The sequence below is a fragment of the Cetorhinus maximus genome, chromosome 17, assembly GCF_964194155.1.
Source record: "Cetorhinus maximus chromosome 17, sCetMax3.hap1.1, whole genome shotgun sequence".
Taxonomy (NCBI): domain Eukaryota; kingdom Metazoa; phylum Chordata; class Chondrichthyes; order Lamniformes; family Cetorhinidae; genus Cetorhinus; species Cetorhinus maximus.
The window spans coordinates 103,812,020-103,837,454 of NC_135895.1; the positions used below are offsets into that span (position 1 = coordinate 103,812,020).

Below are 25,435 nucleotides of genomic sequence, written 5' to 3' on the forward strand. Positions count from 1 at the left end.
GGGCAATTAGGGATGGGCAATAAATGTTGGCCTAGCCAGCGACACCCACATCCTATGAATGAATAAAAAAATAATAATTGTAAAGCAGTAGGAATGAATCTTGAATTTTTGCAGTTACCTGACTGAGTCAGCTTACTCACGGAAGGGTTGGCAGACAAGTATGTGTGAACGTCAAGATGGGGACAGAGCCTCAAGTAGTTATGATTGCCCTGCAGCAGAATAACCTGCTGATAGTGCCATAGAAGGTCATACATGAATAATTGTCACTTGAACAAACTACCAGAGAAACAATTGTTCCCACTGAACCATGCTCCAGAAGGTGCACCGGTTTTCAGGGGTTCTTCTCTACTGTACTGTCTCAACAGGTTTCACATAGAGCATGGAGGGCGGGCCTGAGCAACAGAGCAAGCAACCAAGCAAAAGTAAACCGAAAGTGGAAAGCAACTACATTTTCCTGGTCTGATGGTAGGCATCCTACAGCCCCAATGGGCAGCAACCTCTGCACTCTAGTATTAACACAAATCTGGTCTACAGACTCAATGTTCCAAGAAAGTAGTATTTTTGAATCCTGCAGATTCATTCAGAAGTGTAGCTCTCAGAAATTGATTCCTTCACCTAAACTAACAATAGGTGAGGTCTCACTTGCTTTTAAACCAGGTGTACTTTCTCTCACTGGAGTTCATCAACATTCAGTCAGTAACAGAGACTTTGCAGGGAAAAAAATAACATTTTAGCTTTCCAAAATATTTGAGGATCTGAGGATCAATGAAGCAGCAATATTTATAACATTTACTACATGTCATACTTACATGTTTCACCATTTAAGTAGCTAAGTAGGTCCTTTCTGTCTGGTCTTCGAACAACAGGAATATTCTCTGTCTATTTAAAAAATATTGAAATACAGCATTATGTAATTTTATTAAAAATATCACAGTAAAGTGCACTGAGTTAATCACTTACTTTAATAAAGGCTCAAGTGTATGCAGTAATAGAGCAAATACTTTGATTGACCCAGTTTTGCAGATGCCTTTCAAAATAAACTTGTTCCTTTTTTCCTCTCCTGTACCACACAAAAATCCAGATCAAGAATGAAGGCTCTGATAGCACTGGTCTGCCAGATACACAACAGTATTGGAGGTTCATTCCTTACCTTCAGCTTAATAACTGTGCAGTTAGGAAAAATTAAGCATCTGAAACTCCCTTTAACTGCCTCATTATACTGCATGCGTATCACAATACATTACCAGGGTGGTACATGTTACTAACAAAGGATAATATACCTGACATCCTAAGGAAATTAATAATAAATCCAAGGGCTGGAACTAACTGAAGTTAATGTAAGCATGAAAGCAGTATTAGAAAAAAATAATGGCATGAAAAATTGACAAATCCCCAGGGCCTGATAGTTTCCACCAGAAGATTTTAGAAGATGAGATAAATGCAGATGCTTTAGGCCACAATCTTCCAAAGCTTCCCTAATTCAGGAACAGTCCCTTTACATTAGAAAATTGCAAATGTAATTTCATTAGCTAATAAGATGAGAGAAGCTAGGAGATTATAGACCTGTTGTCTAACATCTGTCCTTGGGAAGTTAGGGCAGTGACTGAGCATTTGAGAAATTTCAGCTGGTTAGAGAGCAAACATGGACTGTAGTAGGAAAGTCATGTCTAACAAATCCAACCAAATTTTTTGAAGAAGTAGCTAAAGTAGGAAAAAGGGAATGGTCCTTGGATGTAATTTACATGGGCTACCAAAAGTATTCAATAGAGTTCCACACAAAAGGCTGTTAGATAACAGTAAAGATCATTGAAATTGAAGACAAATTATTAATCTGGTTATGTGCTATAAAACAGAGTGGGATAATGAGTATGTACTCGAATTGGAAGGAAGTGATAAGTGTGGTCTCATAAAAATCTGTGCTAGGCCTCAACCTTTCACTATATTTATTAATGACTTAGATAACATAAGACAGAGCCATATATCCTTGATTGCCAAATACACAAAAACTCTCAGTAAAATAAATAGTACAAACAGGAGCATAAAGAGACATTTATAGATTAAGTAAATGAGCAAAACTGTGGCAAATGAGTTTCAACAATTATTTTTGGATCAGAGAAGGATAGATCCAAGTATTATTCGAACAATGAAAAGCTAGGAATGGTGGAGGTTTGGGGTTCATGTAGAGATCTCAAAAATGTAGCTGCAGGTACAAAAAATAATCAAGAAGGCTGAAGGAATGTTAGTCTTTATAACTGTAGGGCCAGAATAAAAGGGAAGTTTTGCCAGTTATACAAAGTCCTGGTTAGACCACATATGGAGTACTGAATATAGTTCTGGGCACAACACCTTAAAAAGGATCCATAGGCATTGGAATATAGCACAGATTCTCCAGAATGTGGAAGAACTCAAAGTTAGATTATGAGAAAAGAATACATAAACTAAGCTTGTATTCCCCAGGAGGGAGGAATAGTTAAGGCATAATTTGAATGAGGTTTTCAGAATTTTTGAAAGGAATTGATAGGGTTGATAAAGAGACACTTTTTTGGCTGGGGGAGAATTTAGCACAAGGGTATGGTCCCTAAGAGCCAGGGCATTCAGGACATAAGTTAGGAAATACTTCTTATCCAAAGGGTGGTAAAAGGGTGGAACTCTCTCCACAAAAGGCTGTAAATTATATCTTAAGCAATAATTTTAAATCTGAGGTCAATACATTTTTGCTAGACAAGGACAGAAGAATGTGGATGGGCTTAAGATACAAATCAGCCATGATCTTAACTGAATGGTAAAACAGGATTGAGAAGCTGAATCATCTATTCCAGTCCTACATGTAAATGCAAAAGGTGGCATTTGTACTTGGCATACAAACCTAGAATACCCTAATATCTTGATTAGTACGATTAACTGATCTCAACCAAGGTTGTGTTAGGGCTTTACAAATGGCCTCAACATTGACAGACTTGATGAATGGGTTGAAGGAGAGAAATGAGAACCAGGAATCCTGCAACCAGTACTCTGCATTGAAAAAAAGTGTATGTGGATGTTGCTTTGGTTCAGTTTGGTATGTCTTGCAGGTGAGGAGAGAAGGCGGAAGGGAAATTAGATTAATTTGTCTCTTATTTCTACATTACATTGTCAAAAGTACTGAAAAACAAATGAGCTCTTTTGACATTGAGGATTATCATGTTGACCAATTACTGATGTGAGTTGTATTAGGAACATAGGAACAGGAAGAGGCCATTCAGCACATCAAGCCTGCTCCACCATTGAATACGATCATAACTGATCGAACACTTCAGTGCCTTTTACTCACACTATCCCCATAACCCTTTATGTTATTGTTAAGCAGAAATCTATCAATCTCTAACTTAAACATACTCAATGGCGGAGCTTCTCTGGCCCGCTGGGAAAGAGAATTCCTGAAGGTTCACAACTTTCTGAGTAAAGAAATTTCTCCTCATTTCAGTCCTAAGTGGCTTTCCCCTTATTCTGAAATTATGTCCCCTGTTCTAGATTTCCCAACCAGGGGAAACATCTTACCCCATTTACTCTGTCTATTCCTTTAGGTAATTTGTAGGTTTCACGAGATCACCTCTCATTCTTCGTAACTCTAGAGAACACAGGCCCAGTTTCTCCAATCTCTCTTCATAAGACCATCCCACCAACCCCAGGACAAGTCTGGTGAACCTTCGTTGCACTCCCTCTATGGCAATAATATCCTAAGGTAAGGGGCCATTAATTAATTCCCTTTCATACCAGCTGTTCTGAATCAAATGATTCCTCCGTTTTATCTATCAACGGTCAATCTCTGATCTGTGCTGAGTTAGAGGCAGAGTAGCACCATAAGCACGAGAAATGGCCAAACCATAGGTTAGGATGGGGAAACTGACCAGGGTTTCCATCCCTGTCAGAGGTGAGGATCTGTGAACAGAGCTTTCCTCATTGATAATGTTCCCTCAATCAAATAATCCGTCAACATTCATCTTCATCAAGGCTCACACGAATAATGATTGGGTTAAAGTACCAGAAGGTGACCAGGGTGCATGAAACCGTACCCCAGAAAGGAATCAAAACATTCAAGACGCTAGGAAGAAAACTGGCAAGTTAAGTTCAACAAAACAATGACACAGTTCAAGAAAATTTAGACTTAATTCTTCAGCTTCGAAGAACTTTACCAGATTCCCATCCCAACACACATCCTCTCTTTTAAAACACATTTATCCTCAAACATAAAAAAGATAGAAATGACCAAAGAATCCATAAAAAGGAACTTCAAATATTTATTTATAGTTATTACCCTCCACCATAATTCCTTTTGTTCCTTTTCCTATGTCCTTTTTCACTCTGCACCCTTCTCCACCAAAAGAGGAACAAAATATCAAAAGGTTCTGATGAGCCACCTAAATTTCTACAGTAAATGTTAAACCTGTTGGCACTAGGATAGGAAGGAGAGGATTGCATTCAAATTATTTCAATTGAATAAAGCTAATTTTAAACAGGCAGCAATCCCAATGTAAACCTACCACCAAGCCCAATGTGATAGCAGTTTTAATGTTTAACAGCCTTTCCATTTGTTTTGCCTTTTTCTCATTCCCTTTTTGTTTCCCTTTCTGATCACAGGTCAGTGTTTTATTCCTTTTCATTCAGTACTTTGTGCATCCAGTAAACTACATGTATTTTCATACCAGACACCAGAAATGATTCCTGGCAGATACTTTCAGAGCTCAGGGCTGACATACTTGCTTTTTTTGGAAAAAGCTGGTCTAGAATTTCCAAACACTAGGAAATATGAAGGATGTACCTGTCGCTGCAAGCAACTTGCATTTATATAGTGCCATTAATGTAGTAAAATGCCAAAGGCACTTCACAGGGGAGCGTTATCAAATAAAGTTTGATACTAAGGCAATGAGAAGGTATTAGAACAGACGACCAAAAGCTTGGTCAAAGAGATAGGTTTAAGGAGCATCCTAAAGGAGAAGGGAAAACTATTGAGGCAGAGGGGCCTAGAGAGGGAATTCCAGAGTTTAGGAATAAAAACAAGGCTAGAAATACTCAGGAGGTCAGGTAGCAGCTGTGTAGGCAAAGAGTTAACATTTCTGGCCGACGGCATTTCATAACTTTGTGCTTCTCTCCACTGATGCTGCCTGACTTGCTGAATATTTCCAGCATTTTCTGTTTTTATTTCAGAACTCTAGCATCTGCAGTATTTTGCTTTTTTTAATCCAGAGTTTAGGGCCTTGGCAGCTGAAGGCACAGCTAGCAACTGTGGTGCGGTTACAATTGGGGGATGTGCAACAGCACAGAAATTTCAGAATATGGTAGAACTGGAGGAGGTTACAAAGATGGGGAGGGGAAAGGCCATGGAGTAATTTGAAAACAAGAATGAGAATTATAAAACTGAGCTGCTGCTTAACGGGTGCCAATCTAAGTCAGCGAATACAGGGGTGATGATTAAATGGGAATTGGTGTGAGTTAGGACGCAGGTAACAGAGATGGATGGTTTTAAGTTTACTTTACTGCACAGACCTACATTACACAAGTTTAAATGTAACCTTCCAAACATGATTGAGTTTATTTATCAGAGTGGCATCAATAATGACCATACATGTAGACATTTGCTCTTTCATTCTTGGGCATCAATGGATCCCCTAACTATAACTTGTTGTATATTCCACATATCTGTATGAACACTTTGGATTTAGCATTTTGATCCAAAACCTTATTTAAAATTTACAATAAATGCAGAATACTTACTGCAGCACGCCGCACATACACAGGATGGGAAAGGTGCACATTGTTAAGCAGAAATAATATGGAATCCAAAGTATAATACTCCCTCGGCTGACCTTCCTTCCCCGTCCTACAAAGAATATAAAACTTAAATCAGTGGAGAAGTGCATTTCAGAGTGAAAATTATAACATCCATCACAAGATAAGAAGATTCCAGATATATTTACACTTATTGATTTAACAACTTTGTATAGAAGAATTATATTCAAATATATATGATACAAGTGATTTAAAGAAATTTGAAGAGACAACAGCAGCTACTGTGGATGAGAGTGTAAATGCAAAAGTAATCAGCATCTACTAAGATGCCTGTTGCTATTCTCCCCCGTGCAAAGCCCCTGGTCACTTACAATGGCGAATATTCAGAATATCAATGATGCTGATGCAGGTAGTAACAACTGAAGTATGTTGCTAGAAGTTTTTAAAAATAGCTAAAGGACCATATCATTGACAAATCAACTCAACGTTGGCTCTAACCAGATTACTACTGAAAAGCAGCCACTTTATAATCAAAGAAAACATACTAAGCATCAGCCTCTTCTGAAGGCAGCAACTTGTACTGAGTACTAAAGCATCAACCTCCACTACTTCACCTTCATGCCAAAAGGATCACACAGACACACAAAGAAAGGAGGCTATAGGAGAGATTACCAACCACTTGTTCAAAGAGGTACATTATAAGCACATCTTAAAGGAGGAGAGGCAAGGAAATTTAGGGAGGGAATTCCAGTGCTCAAGAGCCTAGACAATTGAAGGCACAACCACCAGCGAAGGAGGATGCACAAGAGACCAGAGCTGGAGGAACAGAGTTCTCGGGCAGTTGTAACTCTGGAGGAGGTTACAAAGATTGGGGGGCTGGGTGGTCATGGAGGGGTGTGAACGTGAGGATGAGATTTTTAAATTTAAAGCACTGCTGGACCAGAGTCATTGTCAGTCAGTGAGCAAATTGGTGATGAGTAAAGGAACCTTGATGCGAGTTAGAATTTGGGCAACAGAAAAATGGCAAATAAAAGCATTTTGGAAAGTGAAAAAGAGCTGAGAATAACCAGGTTATCAGTTCACATCTAGTGCAGGGCACTGGGTAAATAATCAGGAACAGGGAGCTTGCTTATGCGTTACCTGCCCAATATGGCAAAGGAATCACCAGAAACCAAAAATTCTTGTGCCAACAAATCAGAAGATTGCCAGAAAATAAAATGTCCAGTCAATCTGGTGTTTAAAAAAAAATTAAACTGCCTGAATGGGAGCAGTAAAAGATCTGACATTAAAAATAATTACACTAGTTTTAAAATATATTGCCATGTCCATATAAACATATTTTAACCAGAATATGCATTGTGAAAATTTGAATTACACTATTATCAATTTTGAAAGACTAGCATCATTGCTACCGACTAACTCTGAAAGCAAAGCTATGAAAATAAAAGCTCTCTCGTACAAAGTTAATTCTCATTTGTGGCTGAAAGGCTACCTTTACCAAATTCCCCTTTAGAACACATCAAACAACTCAAAGGTGCAGGTCATAGTACATACAACAATATTCAAGGAAACTGATCAGAAAGATTTCTGTTTTGGGAGGGTTCCCAAAGAGCAGTTCAGAATAAATGGAGTCCAACTATATCGCTTAATCAGCTTGTTAGTTCACTGTGTGGCTAACTACTTAAAACAGTTAAATCCCTGGCTTTGATATTCGTAAAGGTGACACCTTGCCATTGAACAATGTATAAATATCTAATTCAGTTTTCTGAATATTTAAAGTGTATGTGCATTCATTTTACACAGTCTGTAACTACACTAATCCCCTAGGTAATAACCAGTGGCATTTTACTATGTATGTCACATCTTCTACAATCAACATAAGAATTTTGAAAAAGATAGTCTCTGTATATCACTCATCTGTCTACTAATGATACAGTGTAACACATTTGTCAAATGATACCCATTAATCCTGCACTGAGGACAGATAATGGAACAGCTTCACGACCAAATGTTTCACCAATTTTCTATGACTATCTGCTCAGCGGAATTTATAAAATCTACATTTGCATTTATAATTACTTCTTGATATAATAAATCTGAATATTTTAATATAGTGCCACATAACGGACTTTAGCAAAATCGGGATGAACAATGGAAGCAATGCTCGCTCTAAATTCTTTACTTAACCTGTGGCCTGTTCACTTCAATGAGTGGTACTTTTAATTTTTTTTAAACAACGCAGCCACACACCAGCGGTATCTTGAAGGAAACAACTTGTGAGCAGCCTGTGCAGTACCTTCCAGGTAACAGCTCTGCCACACAAGTGTGCAGCTCACAGGAAACACTGGATAGAAGCGTGCATACAAAATTGACTCAGAGACAGAAAGCACACAGCAGTGGTTAATGTGGTTTATCAGACTGAAGTGTTGAAGTTGGAGCACTGAGTCCAATTCTGAGCACCACTTTAGTAGTGAGGACACTAAGGCTTTGGAGAGGGTGCAAATGGCACCAGCAGTGAAGGACTTCAGTCATCTGGAGAAACTGGGGTTGTTCTTCCTAAAGCAGAGAAGGTTCAGAGATGATTTAATAGAGATGTTCAAAAGTATGTTGGGTTATGAGATAGAAAGAAACAACTTCCATTGACAGGAGAGTCAATGACCAGAGGACACAGATTTAAAGTAATTATGGAAGCAAATTCAATAATAATTTTCAAAGAGGAATTGAACATTTAAAAAGGAAAAATCTGTAGGGCTACATGAAAAGGGGAGGGGAATTGGACCAATTAAATAGGAGGCCAAATGGCCTCCTCCTATGCTACACAATTCTAATCTGTGAATAAAACTTAACTCCACCCTCCAAAAGAAATGGATTTGTGAAAAACTGAAATGATACAAAAGTACTACATGTGGGGAAAGAAGTTCGAAGTTTGGAGCACAAACCTGCAAATTGGACGTGTAAATGGAAGAAAAATGTCAGTTTTAACAGTAGATCAACCAAAGGAAATATTTAAGATGGATAGAAAACATACAAATCAAACGTATTACAGCAAGGGCAGGGGAATGTGTTTAAAATTAGGATCCACAAACAAATAGAGGATTGAAATAAAGAAGCATTTACCACTTATCGAGTACACAATGATATTGAAAATTTACTTGGTAGTGCAGAGCACTGGAAAGTTATCCATTAACTAAAAAAACTGTCGTCAGATGTAGATTGTTCTGTATAAAACTTAAGTTAGTCCAGGGTTCACCGTGTACTAATTGGAAACCGCAGTGCAAAAGTAAGCCAAATAACAACACTTTCCCCTTCTCATTAGAATTTACTTTCTCCAGTCAAACATTGTTTTACTTGACTTTTTCTTTTTCTCTTCATACACTAAATCGAGTTATAAGGTGGACACGGTTTCCAAATGTTTCACTACTTTAAGGTCAGCTAATTAATCCACTCCATGACCTTTCATGTTGAAACAGCGGCATAATTTGCTGCCAAAATAACAATGGGGTTCACCATTATTAACCTGTAAATTCATTCAGCAACTTTTGGCAAAAGATCCCATGAATAGTGAATCATCACAAATTGCTGGATGATTTGTGCTGCTCTGCCATGCTGCAAAAATGGCAGCTTGGCCAAAGCCTCCCCATTTCAAGAAATAGCTGCATTTGCTCATTCATTGCTAATTAAACTCACTACAGAAAGTGAGAGTTGGCACTTAAATATATAAATCTCTTTTGAATGGCAATATTTATGTTCCTGCAATGCCACTCAACCTCCCAGGACAGATAGGGAACAACTGAAACTGTGGTATCTCATTCCTGCAGATTGTTGGGAGATTTAAAAAATTTTTTTACTTAGTTTCCCCTTCTATCTTCTCCCCTCTGTATCTTGATCCAAATCTTTCCTTCCCTTTTTATTTCTCTTTCTGTACTAAATTTTAATCATTGTCCAAGAAAACAGTCCTGAACATGTTGTAAAAAAAGCCTCCTTCTCACCACAAACTTGTTTATTTTGGTCTGTTATAATTAGGACAATTAAGATCTTTTACAATGAAGAATCTATTGCTAATATACACCTCGCCAAACTGCCCAAAATATTTTAATCTTCGATCTCCTTTACACTGTTCAAAAACATAGAAAATTTCTCAGTAATGTGATTACAGTAATCTCATTATCATTCATGTTCAATTTAAACCGATTCTATTTAGTCTACCTCCAGTGCTGCATACATATGATTAATGGTCCTGACTCAGCTACAGGTATGTTTCCATGACTTTGTCGTCTTTTCCTATCTGTAATCAAGGATTTTAGATCCTCATCTTTATTTATTTATTTTTTCATTCATTCACAGGATGTAGGCTTGCCCATCCCTAATTGCCCTTGGGAAGGTGGTGGTGAGCTGCCTTCTCGAACTGCTGCAGTCCCTGTGGTATAGGTACACCCACAATGCTGTTAGGAAGGGAGTTCTAGGACTTTGACCCAGCGAGAGTGAAGGAACAGCGATATATTTCCAAGTCAGAATGGTGAGTAGCTTGGAGAGGAACTTCCAGGTGGTGTTCCCACTTAGCGGCTGCCCTTGTTCTTCCAGATGGTCGTGGTCGTGGCTTTGGAAGGTGCTGTTCAAAGAGCCTTGGTGAATTCCTGCAGTGCATCTTGTAGATGGTACATACTGTTGCTAGTGTGCGTTGGTGATGAAAGGAGTGAATGTTTGTGGATGTGGTGCAAATCAAGCAGGCAGCTTTGTCCTGGATGGTGTCAAGCTTTTTTGAGTGTTGTTGGAGCTGCACTCATCCAGGCAAGTGCAGAGCATTCCATCACACTCCTGACTTGTGCCTTGTAGATGGTGGACAGGCTTTGGGGAGTCAGGAGGTGAGTTACTTGTCACATGATTCCTAGCCTCAGACCTGCTCTTGAAGCCACAGTATTTATATGGCTAGTCCAGATCAGTTTCTGGTCAATGGCAACCCCCAGGATGTTGATAGTGGGGGATTCAGTGATGGTAATGATATTGAACATCAAGGAGCAATAGTTAGATTCTCTTTTGTTGGAGACGGTCATTGCCTGACACTTGCGTGGCACGAATGTTACTAGCCACTTGTCAGCCCAAGCCTGGATATTGACCAGGTCCTGCTGCATTTGGACATGGACTGCTTCAGTATCTGAGGGGTCACGAATGATGCTGAACATTGTGCAATCGTCAGCAAACATCCCCACTTCTGACCTTATGATGGAAGGAAGGTCATTGATAAAGCAGCTGAAGATGGTTGGGCCTGTGACACCATCCTCAGGAACTCCGGCAGTGGTGTCCTGGAGCTGAGATAACTGACCTCCAATAGCCACAATCATCTTCCTTTGTGCTAGGTATGACTCCAACCAGCGGACAGTTTTCCCCTGATTCCCACTGACTCCAGTTTTCCTAGGGCTCCTTGATGCCACACTCGGTCAAATGCTGCCTTGATGTCAAGGGCAGTCACTCTCACCTCACCTCAGGAGTTCAGCTGTTTTGTCCTTGTCCAAAGCTGTAATGAGGTCAAGAGCTGAGTGGCCCTGGCGGAACCCAAACTGGGCAGTAAGCAGGTTATTGCTAAGCAAGTGCCACTTGATAGCACTGTTGATGACCCCTTCCATTACTTTACTGATGATTGAGAGTAGGCTGATTGGGTGGGTGGGGGTGGGGGGTAATTGACTGGGTTGGAATTGTCCTGCTTTGTGTGTACAGGACATACCTGGGCAATTTTCCACATAGCCTGGTCGATGCCAGTGTTGTAGCTGTACTGGAACAGCTTGCCTAGGGGCACGGCAAGTTCTGGAGCACAAGCTCTCAGTACTATTGCTGGAATATTGTCAGGGCCCATAGTCATTGCAGTATCCAGTGCCTTCAGCCGTTTCTTGATATCACGTGAACTGAATCGAATTCACTGAAGACTGGCATCTGTGATGCTGGGGACTTCCAGAGGAGGCCAAGTTGGATTATCCACTCAGCACTTCTGGCTGAAGATTGTACCAAATGCTTCAGCCTTATCTTTTGCACTGATGTGCTGGGCTCCCCCATTATGGAGGACGGGAATATTTGTGGAGGCCCCCTCCTCCAGTGAGTTGTTTAATTGTCCACCACCATACACGACTGGGTGTGGCAGGACTGCAGAGCTTAGACCTGATCCATTGGTTGCAGGATCACTTAGCCCTGTCTATCACTCCTACCGATACAGTCATGGGCAGATGCATCTGCGGCAGGTAGGTTGGTGAGGATGAGGTCAAGTACGTTTTTCCCTCTTGTTGATCACCTCACCACCTGCCGCAGACCCAGTATAGCAGTTCTGTCCTTTAGGGCTCAGCCAACTTGGTCAGTAGTGGTGCTACCGAGCCACACTTGGTGATGGACATTGATGTCCCCCACCCGGAGTACATTCTGTGCCCTTGCCACCCTCAGTGCTTCCTCCAAGTGTTGCTCAACATGGAGGAGCACTGATTCATCAGCTGAGGGAGGGTGTACACACAAAGCAGGACAATTCCAACCCAGTCAATTACCCCCCATCAGTCTACTCTCAATCATCAGTAATGTAATGGAAGAGGTCATCAACAGGATGTGGTCATCAGCAGGAGGTTTCCTTGCCGTCGTTTGACCCGATGCCATGAGACTTCGTGGGGTCTGGATTCGATGTTGAGGACTCCTAGGGCAACTCCCTCCCAACTGTATACCACTGTGCTGCCACCTCTGCTGGGCCTGTCCTGCCAGTGGGACAAGACATACCCAAGGATGGTGATGGTGGTTGTCTGGGACATTATCTGTGAGGTATGATTCCATGATGACTATGTCAGGCTGTTACTTGACGAGTTTGTGAGAAAGCTCTCCCAATTTTGGCACTAGCCCCCAGATGTTAGTAAGGGGGGCTTTGCAGGGTCACAGGGCTGAGATTGCCACTGTCGTTTCCAGTGCCTAGGTTGATGCCAGGTGGTCCGTCCAGTTTAATTCCTTCTTTGTGACTTTGTAGCAGTTTGTTACAACTGAGCTAGGCCATTTCATGGGGCATTTAAGAGTCAACCACATTGTTGTGTGTCTGGAGTCACGTGTATGCCAAGTCAGGTAAGGACAACAGATTTCCTTCCCTAAAGGACGTTATTTATTTCTCAGCTTGTGTGTGCTGATACACGTTTTAGTTTGGATTCCTTTGCTTTGGTAATTTCCCCTTATATTGCATTGCCGTGTCTTATTTTTTTCTTATTGTACGTCCTGCTTTTGACGCTGCAAATCTCAATGAGGATTTTACAATCTGATTGGTTGAAGAACCGTGCTATTGCTTGTCCTGCTCACACATGCCACAGATCCCTATACAGAGGCTGCACTGCTGGATCAGACTCCTGATTTTTGCAAGTTGGCGCTCAAAAGCCACAATGAGCGCCATTCCTTCACTGCCGGGACTATTATAGTAGCAACCAGCTGTGAAAGCTGTGCCTGAATTTTTGTTTTAAATTTATACATATAAATACGCTCTGCATAATATCAAATAGCTCCGATAATAAAAATGCAGTTCCCTGATTTGACAGCCATTATTAGGTCGAACTACAAGATAACTAATTATCAAGTGTTTTTCCTCATTCTACTCTGCTTCAACCATTGCACAATTTGATTTACGTTTTCTTTCACAATTTTTATCCCTCTCCTGATGGTGCCAATTCTTGCTGGAGTTAAACTCAATGGAAACTGACAGACCCTGCATTGTTCAAGTGCAAACCTGAACAGAGCATAAATTAGTTATTTGACCATCAAGTGCACAGTGCAAAGGTCTGCATTTAATCTCTGCTCTTCAATAAAACATACAGCCTATTTTGTAATAATACTGAGTCTTGGCTCCACTGATTCCTGCTTGAGAAGCACTCTTACACTAAATTAATATTTTCACAAGAAATTTCCTGCAACTAGTTATGTTCAACCCAAATTAGTTAATTTTTCACTAAGAGTAATCCTATTGCTATGTACTGGTTACAAGTTCACATTTTCACATAACCCTCTATGCAATCAAGTTAAATTGCAATTACGTAGTTATTCAAAAATAATTTTAATGAAGAGTCCAAAAACAGATTAACAAACTAAATTTTGTATCAGAATGCAATTCAGTAAAAGCTAATAACAAAGGCAGCACTATAAGCAGTTTTTCAGTTCCGAAAATGCTATTTGGAAGCTCAATAATCTCAAGGATGTTGTCATAGGATTAGTGTAACATACCATGACTGCAGATCTCTTGGTACGAGCAGCTACAAGCAGCTATTCACCAAATATAAATAAAACAAATATAGTTAAAAGCTTTACCCCAAGTGGTTTGTGAGAAGGCACTAATTACACCGTTAAACTCTGACTGTTAATGTGTTACAAAAGATTTTAACAAAGAACAATTTAGGCTCCAAATCATCTGTATGCCTTAGATTTCATGAATTGCAGTTCAGGATGCAGCTATTGATTGTGCATCAATCGTCTACTGATGTAACTGTGAATGGTGTATCGATAGTCTACTGCTGTAACCATGAATGTTGTACTGATCATATTATGAACGGTGCGAGTCAACTGCTTTTACCAAATAGGCTGTTGTTGACATTGGAACTAAAATTGGAAAAAATAAATAAAATTTAACAAGATCACCAGATGACATTGCTCATATACAAGCTGAACTGAAGTTGTTGTTGACAGTCAATACCACTTGAAATGATCTCATGCATCTGTCCAAACAAAATTCACCACCCAAGCGAAAAATTCATACACTGTTAACTGGATCATTAAGGGTTATACTGCATCAGTTTGAAACTTGGTGCATGTCTGATTATGCACCAGACAAAAATTATACTGTACTTTTGTTCTGATTTTTTTGTGCATAAAATACTGCTTTTCTACATGTGTGTCGATCATTAACTGACACTCGGGGAATTGTAAATTATGGATGTAAAAAAAATACACTGCAGCAAAAGCAATGGGTTCCGTGAGGGACACAATGTCTTCTGCTGGACCTTGCATTTACAATGGGAGCAGCCATTTGCTCCACCACCTGTACATAGCTGGAAAAGGAGTATATGTTTGTTCTCTGGACATTGATTGGCTTCACATCCATTCTGTAGCACGGTGAACACATGAACCAGAATATTATTTTCACTTTTGCATCAATATGAAGGAGAAAGTGGTTAAATTGTACTAAGGATCATTTGTTTAGTTGGCTTGCATTCACCATACGTGTACTAAACATAAGAAAATCAAAATGTAACGTGATTGCTGTACAACTCAGTGAACAGCTACGACCACCATCTGCGCCCCATTACGTGTCATCCGGACTGACATCCTCTGTGGGAGAGATGCTGGAGACTGTCACCAAGCTATTCATTTGACACCCAAAAGCAAACATACATTCCTAGTAAAGACACTGATTACGAACAAGGAAAGAACAAATGAACTTCAATTTGTATAAGGCCTCATCACATTCTCCAGATATCCCAAAGCGCTTTATAGCCAATGGTTTACTGCAGTCATTGTTAAATGAGTAAACATCAGCTAACTTGCATACAGTGAAGTCTCACAAGTGCAAAAATGAAGGAACCACGAAAAAAAAAGTAGTGATGCTTAATAAAGCAAGAAGGTTGGTTGGGGAAATCTTCCTAATTTTTGAATCCTATCATGGAATCTTTTACTTAAAATTAAAAACAGAATGTGCTCAGAAAACTCAGCAAGTCTGGCAGGATCTGTGGTGAGAGAAACATAGTTAACGTTGAGTCCAATATGACTTTTGTTTGTTACAACTTGCCAGACTTGCTGAGTTTTTCCAGCATATTCTTGGCCTGAACTTCAGTGGAGTGGCAGAGTTGGTTGCCACTCCATTCCTAGTTTCTTAGCTGGAAATCCAGCCACTCCTTTGTCACCCAATCTGTGACTCAGGCCCTATTTTCTTTTGCAAAAATATACTTTATTCATAAAATATCTGAAAGCACATTATAAAACATTTCAAAATGGCCATTACAAAAAGTGCAATAATGTTCAAGTTTTCCACATAGATCATGTCGCACCCTTAGGTGCTTCAATACAATCAAGGAACATCACAGACATTTCAAAATGGCCATATCAGACAGTGCAATGGTATTCAAGTTATATACATAGATCATATTGCACTCTGAGGTGCTTCAATACAATTGCAATACATGTAATATTCACTGCATACATTCAATGTGAATCATACAGCCCAAGGGGTCTATACAATTCCCAGTCCCTCGGTGTATTATGGCTGAAAGGTCTTAGACCATGACCGTTTCCCACTGCGCCTGTGTGGTGGCCGCCCCAAGCTTTAGTGCATCCCTCAGCACATAGCCCTGGACCTTAGAATGTGCCAGTCTGCAACACTTGGTCAGGGTCAACTCTGCACTAGAAGACCAACAAGTTTCAGGCAGACCAAAGAGCATCTTTCACCGAGTTGAGGGTCCTCCAGCTACAGTTGATGTTTGTCTCTGTGCGTGTCCCTGGTAACTGCCCTGTGTCACAGAACTATGCAGGATGAACCTCGACAAAAACCACTGCATCTCTCTCCAGACCTTCTTTGAAAAGGCACATTCCACAAGGAGGTGGACAACGGTCTCTTCCCTACCACAGCCACCTCTAGGGCAACTTGCAGAGGGGGTGAGACTCCTGGCATGTAGGAAGGCGGGAAGGCCCTTTCTCACCACCAGCTAAGCTATGTCTTGAAGTTTGCTGGAAAGTTTGGGCGATGAGGCATTCTGCCAAATGACTGGCGGTCTACTCAGGGAACCATCCGACAGGATCCACCATCTCCTTTTCCTGCAGGGTCTCTAGGACATTACGTGCCGACCAATGCCTTACGGACTTGTGCTCAAGGGTGTTTCTCTGCACAAATTTTTCCATGAGGGACAGGTAGTACGGCACGGTCCAACTTCTTGGAGTGTTCCACGGCAGCATGGCCAGACCCATCCTCCGCACGTGGTGACACTTGGTGTTTGCATACCGAGGGTCTACACACAGTTTGATGCAGCCACACACAAAGGTGGCCATCAGGATGAGGGCAATGTTAGGCATGTTTTTCCCCCCCTTTATCTAGAGGTTTGTACATAGTGTCCCTGCACACATGGTCCATTTTTGACCTACAGATAAAGCGGAAGATGACTCGCGTGATCACCACAGCACAGGAGCGAGGAATGGGCCAGATACAGGCAACACCGAGAGTGCATCACACCTGGTGACCCGGTTCTTGCCCACAATGGAGAGGGAGCGTCATTCCCACATGTTCAGTTTTTTTTTCACCATGGCCACTCGCTCCTTCCGGTTTCTAACGCATGCCCCGGTCCCTCCAAACCATATCCCCAGCACCTTCAGGCCGTCTGACCTGACCATGAAGGGGTAAAAGGATCGGACAGCCCAGTTTCCAAAGAACGTGACCTACTCTTGCCACAATTGACCTTGACAACCGAGGCCAGTTTGAACTGGTTATCAGTCTGCATACTGATGGTGGATCCAAGCAGAAGACAGTGAAATCAGCGAGGTACAGGGAGGCTTTAATTAACTGGAGCGGAGCATTCTTATACAATATGTCTGCAACGAGGAGATGGTGAAGTTGCCTCCCCACTGCAGAATACCCAGGTCGGAGGAACGTGAGTCCTTTCCTCCCGACCAGATCGATGGTCCACGGGGCCACCATTGTGACCATTGCCTGTAGGAGCCGAGGTGTGGTATCTCATATTCCTGCAGAATCAATCAGCTTTGACCTTGGCAAGGTAATCCAAGGTCGCAGCACATCGTATAGTAGATTTAACGCTACACACATTGATGAACATAATCTTTATCCCCATTTGAAAGCATTTTGTCACTTACCAGACCTGTTGTCTTTGACAGCTCCAGTCCTTTGATCTGCTCCTGCATACCCATAGTGTTCACAAATTGTCTCACTTTTCATGGGCTGAGGAAACAGTCCTGAACCACCTCTTTGGAAATGTTCCGCTCACATGACATCGGGGGGTTCGTGCAAGGAACAAGGTTTGGATTGTTCTCTGTTGGACAAGTCTCTCCAATCCATTCCCCCTCCTGTTGCTGTTCCCGGCTTCCCGGAGCTGGGGTACGCTGAGCATTTCACTGCTTCCAGCTTCCTGGGGCTGGGGTGCGCTGGCCTCTTTGTTGTCTCCGATGTTCTGGAATTTGGGTGTCTCCTCTTCCAGCTCCCTAGAGCTTTGCCGCTTCTTTTGTAGGTGCCACCTTTGCCCTTCTTCGTCTAAAGAGCAGCAGCCCTTGTCATCCGTGTCAGATGGGAGTCGCCTCTTGCCACTCATCTGGTAAGTGGCTTGGTCCCTTCTTCTTTTTGGTCTTCTTCACCAGCTGCTACTCCCCGGCTGATCATCTGTTGGTTGCTCCTCAGTTGATTCACTCTGCTGAGGAGCGGAAAGTTTGGGAAACAGTGCAGTTGTTTGGCCATCAGCTGCTCAATCTTTTCCTTCCTCTGGTCTCTCTCGGTGCCCTCCTTTGTCCCATTGTGCTTGCTGGAAGCTTTAGTAGGTGGATGTTTACAAGTCTCCTTGGCGGTAGTGGCACTCACTTTTTCGTCTGCTTGCCCCTCCTTGGTTTTCACCGCCTGTGCATAAGTGAGGCAGCGTTTGGGGCAGTTCTTGCAGAGGTGGCCTGCCCTGCCACACCAGTTGCAGCACTTAGTCTGTTTTGCAGTCCTTTGCCTGGTGCCGTTCCTGCTTGCAATTCTTGCAGATGACGGCGCTGCAGTTAGCCACCACATGACCAGGTTTTCAGCATAAGCGACAAACTTTGTGCTGCCTGGCGTAGGGAAGGTAGCTGCGGCTTATTCCGATAGCAAAGCTGGAAGGAGGGTGGAGGATTGCTCCCTTACCATCCACATTGAGTGTCACCTTGACCTGCCGTTTGCTGGTCCAAATCTTGAAGGTGTCCTTGACCTCTGTGCAGTTCCCAACCTAGTCAGCGTGCCTGGGGAGGAAGGGGAGCACATCGGCAACAGGAACATGGTGGTTGTAGAGGTGCACAGTCATCACACGGTCCCGTTGTAACAGCAGAGTGGCTCTGCCATGAGGATCCTCAGCTGTGGCTGGTCTCTCTTCTCCTCGAACACTTTCAGAAACTTGACGCAGGCAGCAACATTCTTGAAGGTGACGTTGAAGTATTCAGCGCAGGGGAAGTCCTGCAGACAGTAGATGTTCACAGCTTCAAATCTACAGGATTCCAAAAGGATTCTCTTAATGAAGAAGGTATGGTCAATGGGTGTACCTCCTTCGGTGCCTTTCACCACCATCCTAACAGCGTTAAGTACCTCCTGGTTTGGGTCTCAACTGGTTGCAGTCATCATTCTTTCAGTTCCCAGTATTAGGCACTGAAGCCCCTTCAAGGAGAACAAATAACCACAGAAAAGCTTCCAATACCAAAGGGCAAAAAGGCCGAAGCCTTTGCTGAAGCCCCCCAGTAAAATAAATGACACCCACAAAAACAACACTTACGCACATGCAGAGGCAACCAGGATCATGGTCTCTCCCCCTGCCCAATCTGCTGACTCAAGCTAGGCAAGAACAGTGTAATGCAGCACGTTCCTAAGGTCTTATGTCAAAGCCTGGAGAGTTGAAGGTAAGGCAGTCACGCCACCTTTTTTATGGCACTAACTACCGTAAATCAGGTCGAGCCACTTTCAGAAGCCAGAGAGAAGGCAGCTCTGTCTGTAACGTAAGTGGGTAGGATTGGGGTGGTCAGCTGGTTGGAGGTTGATGGGGGGATGGGGTCGGGTGGTCAGTACTATAGTTACCCAGGAGCTGGAAGTGATTTTAATTCTTTTAGCTTTTCCTGGGAAACTATTACTGTAAGACAGTTGGAACCATCCAAAGCTTGCAATTTAAATCATACTTTCGGATGGTTCCGAATGCAGGGCAATTGCCCAACGTAAGTTTGAACTTCCCAGGCAATTGCCAGGCAATCCTTACCTGGGGACTTCCGGGGAAGGAGGAGGGGAGCGGTAGGAGAGCCCCCAGTGTATCTTTGGGGTAACCGTGTCATGACGCCCGAAGTTATGGCCCGCTGTTTTTAATTTCAGATTTCTAGCATTCGTAACATTTTGCTTTCATTATAGTGGAATCTTTTATGTTTACCTAAACTGGGAGAAGTGTGAGGTAATGCATTTGGGAGGATAAACAAAGATAGGGAATACACAATAAAGCGGGGGATATTAGGAGGGGTAGGGGAAGTGAGACCTTGGCATGTCCACAGGTCCCTGAAGGTGGCCAGACAGGTAGATAAGGTGGTAAAGTATATGGAATGCTTTCCTTTATTGGACAAGGCATAGAATATAAACAGCGATGCAATGATGGAACTGTATAAATTGCTGGTTAGGCTACAGCTGGAATTTATTTCTTATTCATTTACTGGGTGCGGGCATCACTGGCTAGGCCAGCATTTATGCCCATCCCTAATTGCCCTTGGGAAGGTGGTGGCGAGCTGCCTCCTTAAACGACTGCAGTCCCTGTAGTGTATGTACACCCACAATGCTGTAAGGGAGGGAGTTCCAGGATTTTGATCCAGGGACAGTGAAGGAATGGCGATATATTTCCAAGTCAGGATGGTGAGAGGCTTGGAAAGGAACTTCTAGGTGTCGGTGTTCCCATGCATCTGCTGCCCTTGTCCTTCTAGGTGGTAGCAGTCATGGGTTTGGAAGGTGCTGCCTAAGGAGCCTTGGTGAGTGCCTAGGACACTACCCTGAGGATTTCCTGCAGTGATGTCTTGGGGTTGAAATGGTTGATCTCAAACAACGACAACCATCTTCCTCTGTGCTGAGCATGGCTCCAACCCAGGCTGTGGTGTGCAGGATATGGTTTCAAAATTTGCAGATGATATGAAGATTGGAAATGTTGTCAACTCTGATGAGGATAGTCTTGAACTTCAAAAGGACATAGACATGTTGGTGGATTGGACAGACAAGTGGCAGATGAAATTCAGTGCAGAGAAGTGTGAGGTGATCCATTCTGGCAGGAAGGATATGGTGAGACAGTATAAAATAAAGGGAGAGACTCTAAAGTAGATGCAGGAACAGAAAGACCTCGGTGTGCATGCATATAGGTCATTGAAGATGGCAGGGCATATTGAGAGAGCACTTAATAAAGCATATAGTATCTTAGGCTTTATTAATAGGGGCACTGAGTACAAGAGTAAGGGGGTCATGTTGAACTTGTCTAAGACATTAGTTAGGCCTCATATGGAGTACTGTGTCCAGTTCTAGGTGCCATACTCAAGGAAGGATGTGAAGGCATTGAAGTACAGAAGAGACTCATAAGAATGATTCTAGGGATATAAAACTGTAGCTATGAGGATAGATTGGAGAGGTTGGGACTCTTTTCCTTGGAGAAAAGAAGGCTGAGAAGAGGCTTGACGGAGGTATTCAAGATCCTGAAGGGTATGGACAGGTTAAATAGTGAGAAACTACTCCCACTCAAGACAGCATCAAGAACTAGAGGGCACAGACTGAAAATAATTAGCAAAAGGAGTAAATATGATGTGAGGAAAATTGTTTTCCACCCAGAGGGTGGTTGGAGTCTAGAACGAACTTCCTGAGAGGGTGGCGGAAGCAGATTCGATCGAGGTATTCAAAAGGGGATTGGATTGCTACCTGAAAAGAAATAAAATGCAAAGTTACAGGGGTAAGGCAGGGAAGTGGGACTAGGTGGAACGCTCTCTCAGAGACCCAGTGCAGACGTGATGGATCAAATGGCCTCCATCTGCACTGTAAAGATAGTGTGATTCTGTGATCAAGCCACCCGAGAAAAACTGAAGTCAATGAAAATCAAGGGGGAATCTCCCTACTAGTTGGGAGTCATACCTAGCACACAGGAAGATGATTGTGCTTGTTGCTGGTCAATCATCTCAGTTCCAGGGACATCATTGCAGGAGTTCCTCAGAGTAGTGTCCTAGGTCCAAACCATCTTCAGCTTCTTCAATGACCTTCCCTCCATCATAAGGTCCGAAGCACGGATTTTCACGGATGATAGAATGGTTCAGCACCATTCCTGACTCCTCAGATACTGAAGCATTGTATATGCAGCAAGACCACAATAATTATCAGCCGTGGGCTACTAAGTGGCAAGCAACATTCAAGCCACACAAGTGCCAGGCAATGACCAACAGCAACAAGAGAGAATCTATCCCCCTCCCCTTGACATTCAATGGCATTACCATCGCCGAACCACACTCAACAGCCCAGGGTTACCACTGACCAAAAGCTGAACTGGACTAGTCATGTACATACTGTGGTCACAAGAGGAGGCTAGAGGCTGGGTATCCTGTGGTGACTAACTCACCTCCTGTCTCCCCAAAGCCTGACCACCGTTTACATGGCACAAGTCAGCAGTGTGACGGAATACTCTCCACTTGCCTGGATGAGTGCAATTCCAACAACACTCAAGAAACTCAGCACCATCCAGGACTAAGCAGCCCATCCAGACTGGACCCCATTCACTACTGTTGCACAGTGGTAGCAGTGTACACCATCTACAAGATGCATTGCAGCAACTCACCAAGACTTCTTCCATATTGTCTTCCAAACCTGCAACCACTACCATCCAGAAGGAAAGGACAGCAGATAAATGGGAACACCACCACCTGAAAGTTCCCCTCTAAGCCACTCACCATCCTGACTTGGAACTATATTACTGTCGCTGGGTCAAAATCCTGGAACTCCCTTCCTAAAACACATCGACTGCAGCGGTTCAAGAGCAATTAGGGATGGGCAATAAATGGTCTAGCCAGCAGCACCCACATTCCATGAACAAATTTTTTTAAAAGTCCTGCGCTGTCACTGCATGCTGGAAATCTAAGCAATTTGCCTGTGTAGAATTGATCCTCTTTGGGGTGTTAAGCCATTGCTCTGCTCCACGGCTTTTAATCCATTAACTGCAGCTGGTTTTATGGACAAGTTTGAGAGTGAGTGTTCAATCACGGTTTTTATGCTCCTCTAGAGTTGTAGGGTAAATCACAGTTACCCACAACAGAATGACAAGGGACAAGATTTACAATCAACCGCCATGTCCAAACTTAGCAAAATAAAACAAAAAAAGAAAATATTTTGCATTTCAGCAATTTACAAACATGAAGTGGTAGGACCTTCTGAATAGTTAGTCTCACTGTTGATCCTGAACTAGAAATGCTAGTGTTTTAATGATATACAAGTCAGAGAGTAATAAAGTGCTGCTTATAAATATTCTCTAAGGCTGACTCAGGGGTGGACTCTCAGGTCATAACAGAACTTTTAAACAGTTAGTTTGTATTAGTGTGTGGACCATGCTCAATTACCATTAACACAATGTGCAATTAATGTTATAGTGGACGCAGATTTGATCTTAAAGGCAAAGGGTTTCAAGTCAGCTCGATTCGCTGCTTCTGGTGACATTTAGCCCAGTTTGGTTAAAGAAATGGAAGCCATGCTAAGTGAGCCTCTTGTTCATTTATATATAATTTGCCAGCATCAGGGATTGGCCCTGACAACTGTAACTAAGTTAACAACATACTGATACGCAAAAAGGTCAACAAACCAGAAGGAAATTACTGATCCAGTTGTAGGGAGCTGCTCTTATGTGGGGTAACCAAGTAACACAGGCAGTGAGTTTTGAAAACTCACATTTAAGCATCAACTAATTCCAACTCATCTATTTCAGATGTTGGAGCATACCATGCCAAACAAAAGGAAAAATCACATACATATAAGCCCCTCCTCTCCCTATGTACTCTTGTTAGGGAATGAATTACCATGGGGCAATATCTGAAACCACTTTAAGGCAACTTAAATCTCCAAGTTTTCTCTATGGGCTCAGGTGCTTTGCCAATCATGTTTTTGAACAGGTTCATTTTGATTAAATTGCCAAGACACATGGCAATGTGAATCGTGATGCAAGTAACAGAACAACCATTAAATCACCTGGTGGTTTGTTTTTCCCTGAACAGAGCTCTATGTTGTCAATTATCATTCAGGCACATTTGGATAATAAACAAAAAAGTGTCCCTCTTATCCACCAGGACAGAGACGGGATGAGAAACGTGCCTTCGGTGGAATGACACATAACCTCCTAGCCTTTGCATGTTTCCAATATGTGGATGACACGTTTGCTATAGTTAAATCCCCGGGTGCATGTAAGAATTTCCTTGCATGTCTTAATGGGCTCCATCCTGTGCTCAAATTCACCTATGAAATGGAGCAGTCAAATAAACTCCCTTTCCTTGACGTACTAGTTAAGAAATCTGCCAGGGGCTCTATACCATGGTCTACCGCAAGCCCACCTTCACTAGTCAAAACACACACGTGGAACTATAAGAATCCAAATGCTGTAAGATTGGCCTTGTCGGAAACCTCGTAAATAGGGCCCACGCTATTTGCTCACCATGCAAGCTTGATACGGAAATAGGGCATATCAAAGATATCCTGCGGGATAATGGCTACCCTGATCAGATCTTTTTGCACAAGCTTACGAACAGGTCCAAGGTCATCACTTTCTGCCCTGAAAAGTGCTCAGTCTACTTCAGCTTACCCTGGAAGGGCAAGGTATCTCAAAAATTTGAGCAACAGGTGAAGCTAGCTGTTTCATGCTGTTCTATGCAGTAGCAACACGAGCGGTATTCCCCACTAACAGGATGCTGCTGTCAAGCCAAAAAGACATTCTGTCTATCACACAAATGAGTAATGTGGTATATGAATTTCAGTGCCAATGTGATGCTAGGTATTTAGGCCGTATGTTCTAAAGACTGGTGGATTGTTTCAAAGATCATGTTCCTTACACTTTTTGCAACAGGCAAGGTACAGACCGTGCTTGTAAAACTCAAAATAGATACGATTCTGTGATTGGACAACATTTGCTAAATAATTCTCAGTGTGATAAGAGTTACGCTGACAACTAATTTAAGATTGTCAGTCAGGCTCGCAGTGTGGCGCATTTGCATGTACTGGAAGCTACATATATTAATACACAGGGCCCTGTTCTTTGCAGACAGAAAGAACATGTACACACATTATGCCTGTTTTAGCTAAACAAAATAAGCAACAGCTATTCGCTGGTTCATTCCTCAGGACAACGTCTTGACCAAAATCAAGCTGCCCGTTTTAAATTTCAAAAAGTTTGGCAGTTAAATGTCAGTCACCATCAGCTGGAGCATTCTCCATGGCAACACCTCTGCCAGAGTCCACTTGCCAACCAATCAGCACTCTCTTCTCATACAGTATAAATATATTGTTCTCCTGATATTGGCGTTTTCTTGTGAATTGTCCAGATGAGTGCAAGACAAAATGCTTTGACAAAAAACATCTCTTTTTTTCAGCAATACTCAAGAGACAGAATGATTGATACATCACCTCCAACCCACTTCTTTCAAATGATAGCTATAGCAAAAACAAAATCAACATCCAAGTCACATATCCAAGCCAAAGCTTGCAACATGTTGTGCACAAATGAATAGTGAACCTTCTGGGAAGATGATTACACCAACGAACGAACGAAAACGTACCATAAAACGTTTGAGTCCATGATATCAGTCATCTATTTTCTCCTCTGCTTCCCTCTCCTACGCTTTCCATCAACCTTTCCTTCTAATAATTGTCTACCATCTGCTCTCATGACCAAAATATTGTATTTTGTCTCTTCATTGTTATACGCTAATTTTGTCT

General features: G+C 42.3%; 1 protein-coding gene across 1 annotated transcript in view; it reads right to left on the reverse strand.

The window, feature by feature from the left end:
- cdc73 (cell division cycle 73, Paf1/RNA polymerase II complex component, homolog (S. cerevisiae)) overlaps positions 1-25,435 on the reverse strand; it is a 357,191-nt gene that overhangs the window by 323,508 nt on the left and 8,248 nt on the right. Inside the window, exons 2-3 of the mRNA XM_078561735.1 lie at positions 5,752-5,857; positions 810-879 (exon numbers count right to left, since the gene is read on the reverse strand). Coding sequence (XP_078417861.1) covers positions 810-879; positions 5,752-5,857 — 176 coding nt within the window. The remainder of the gene's footprint in view (positions 1-809; positions 880-5,751; positions 5,858-25,435) is intronic.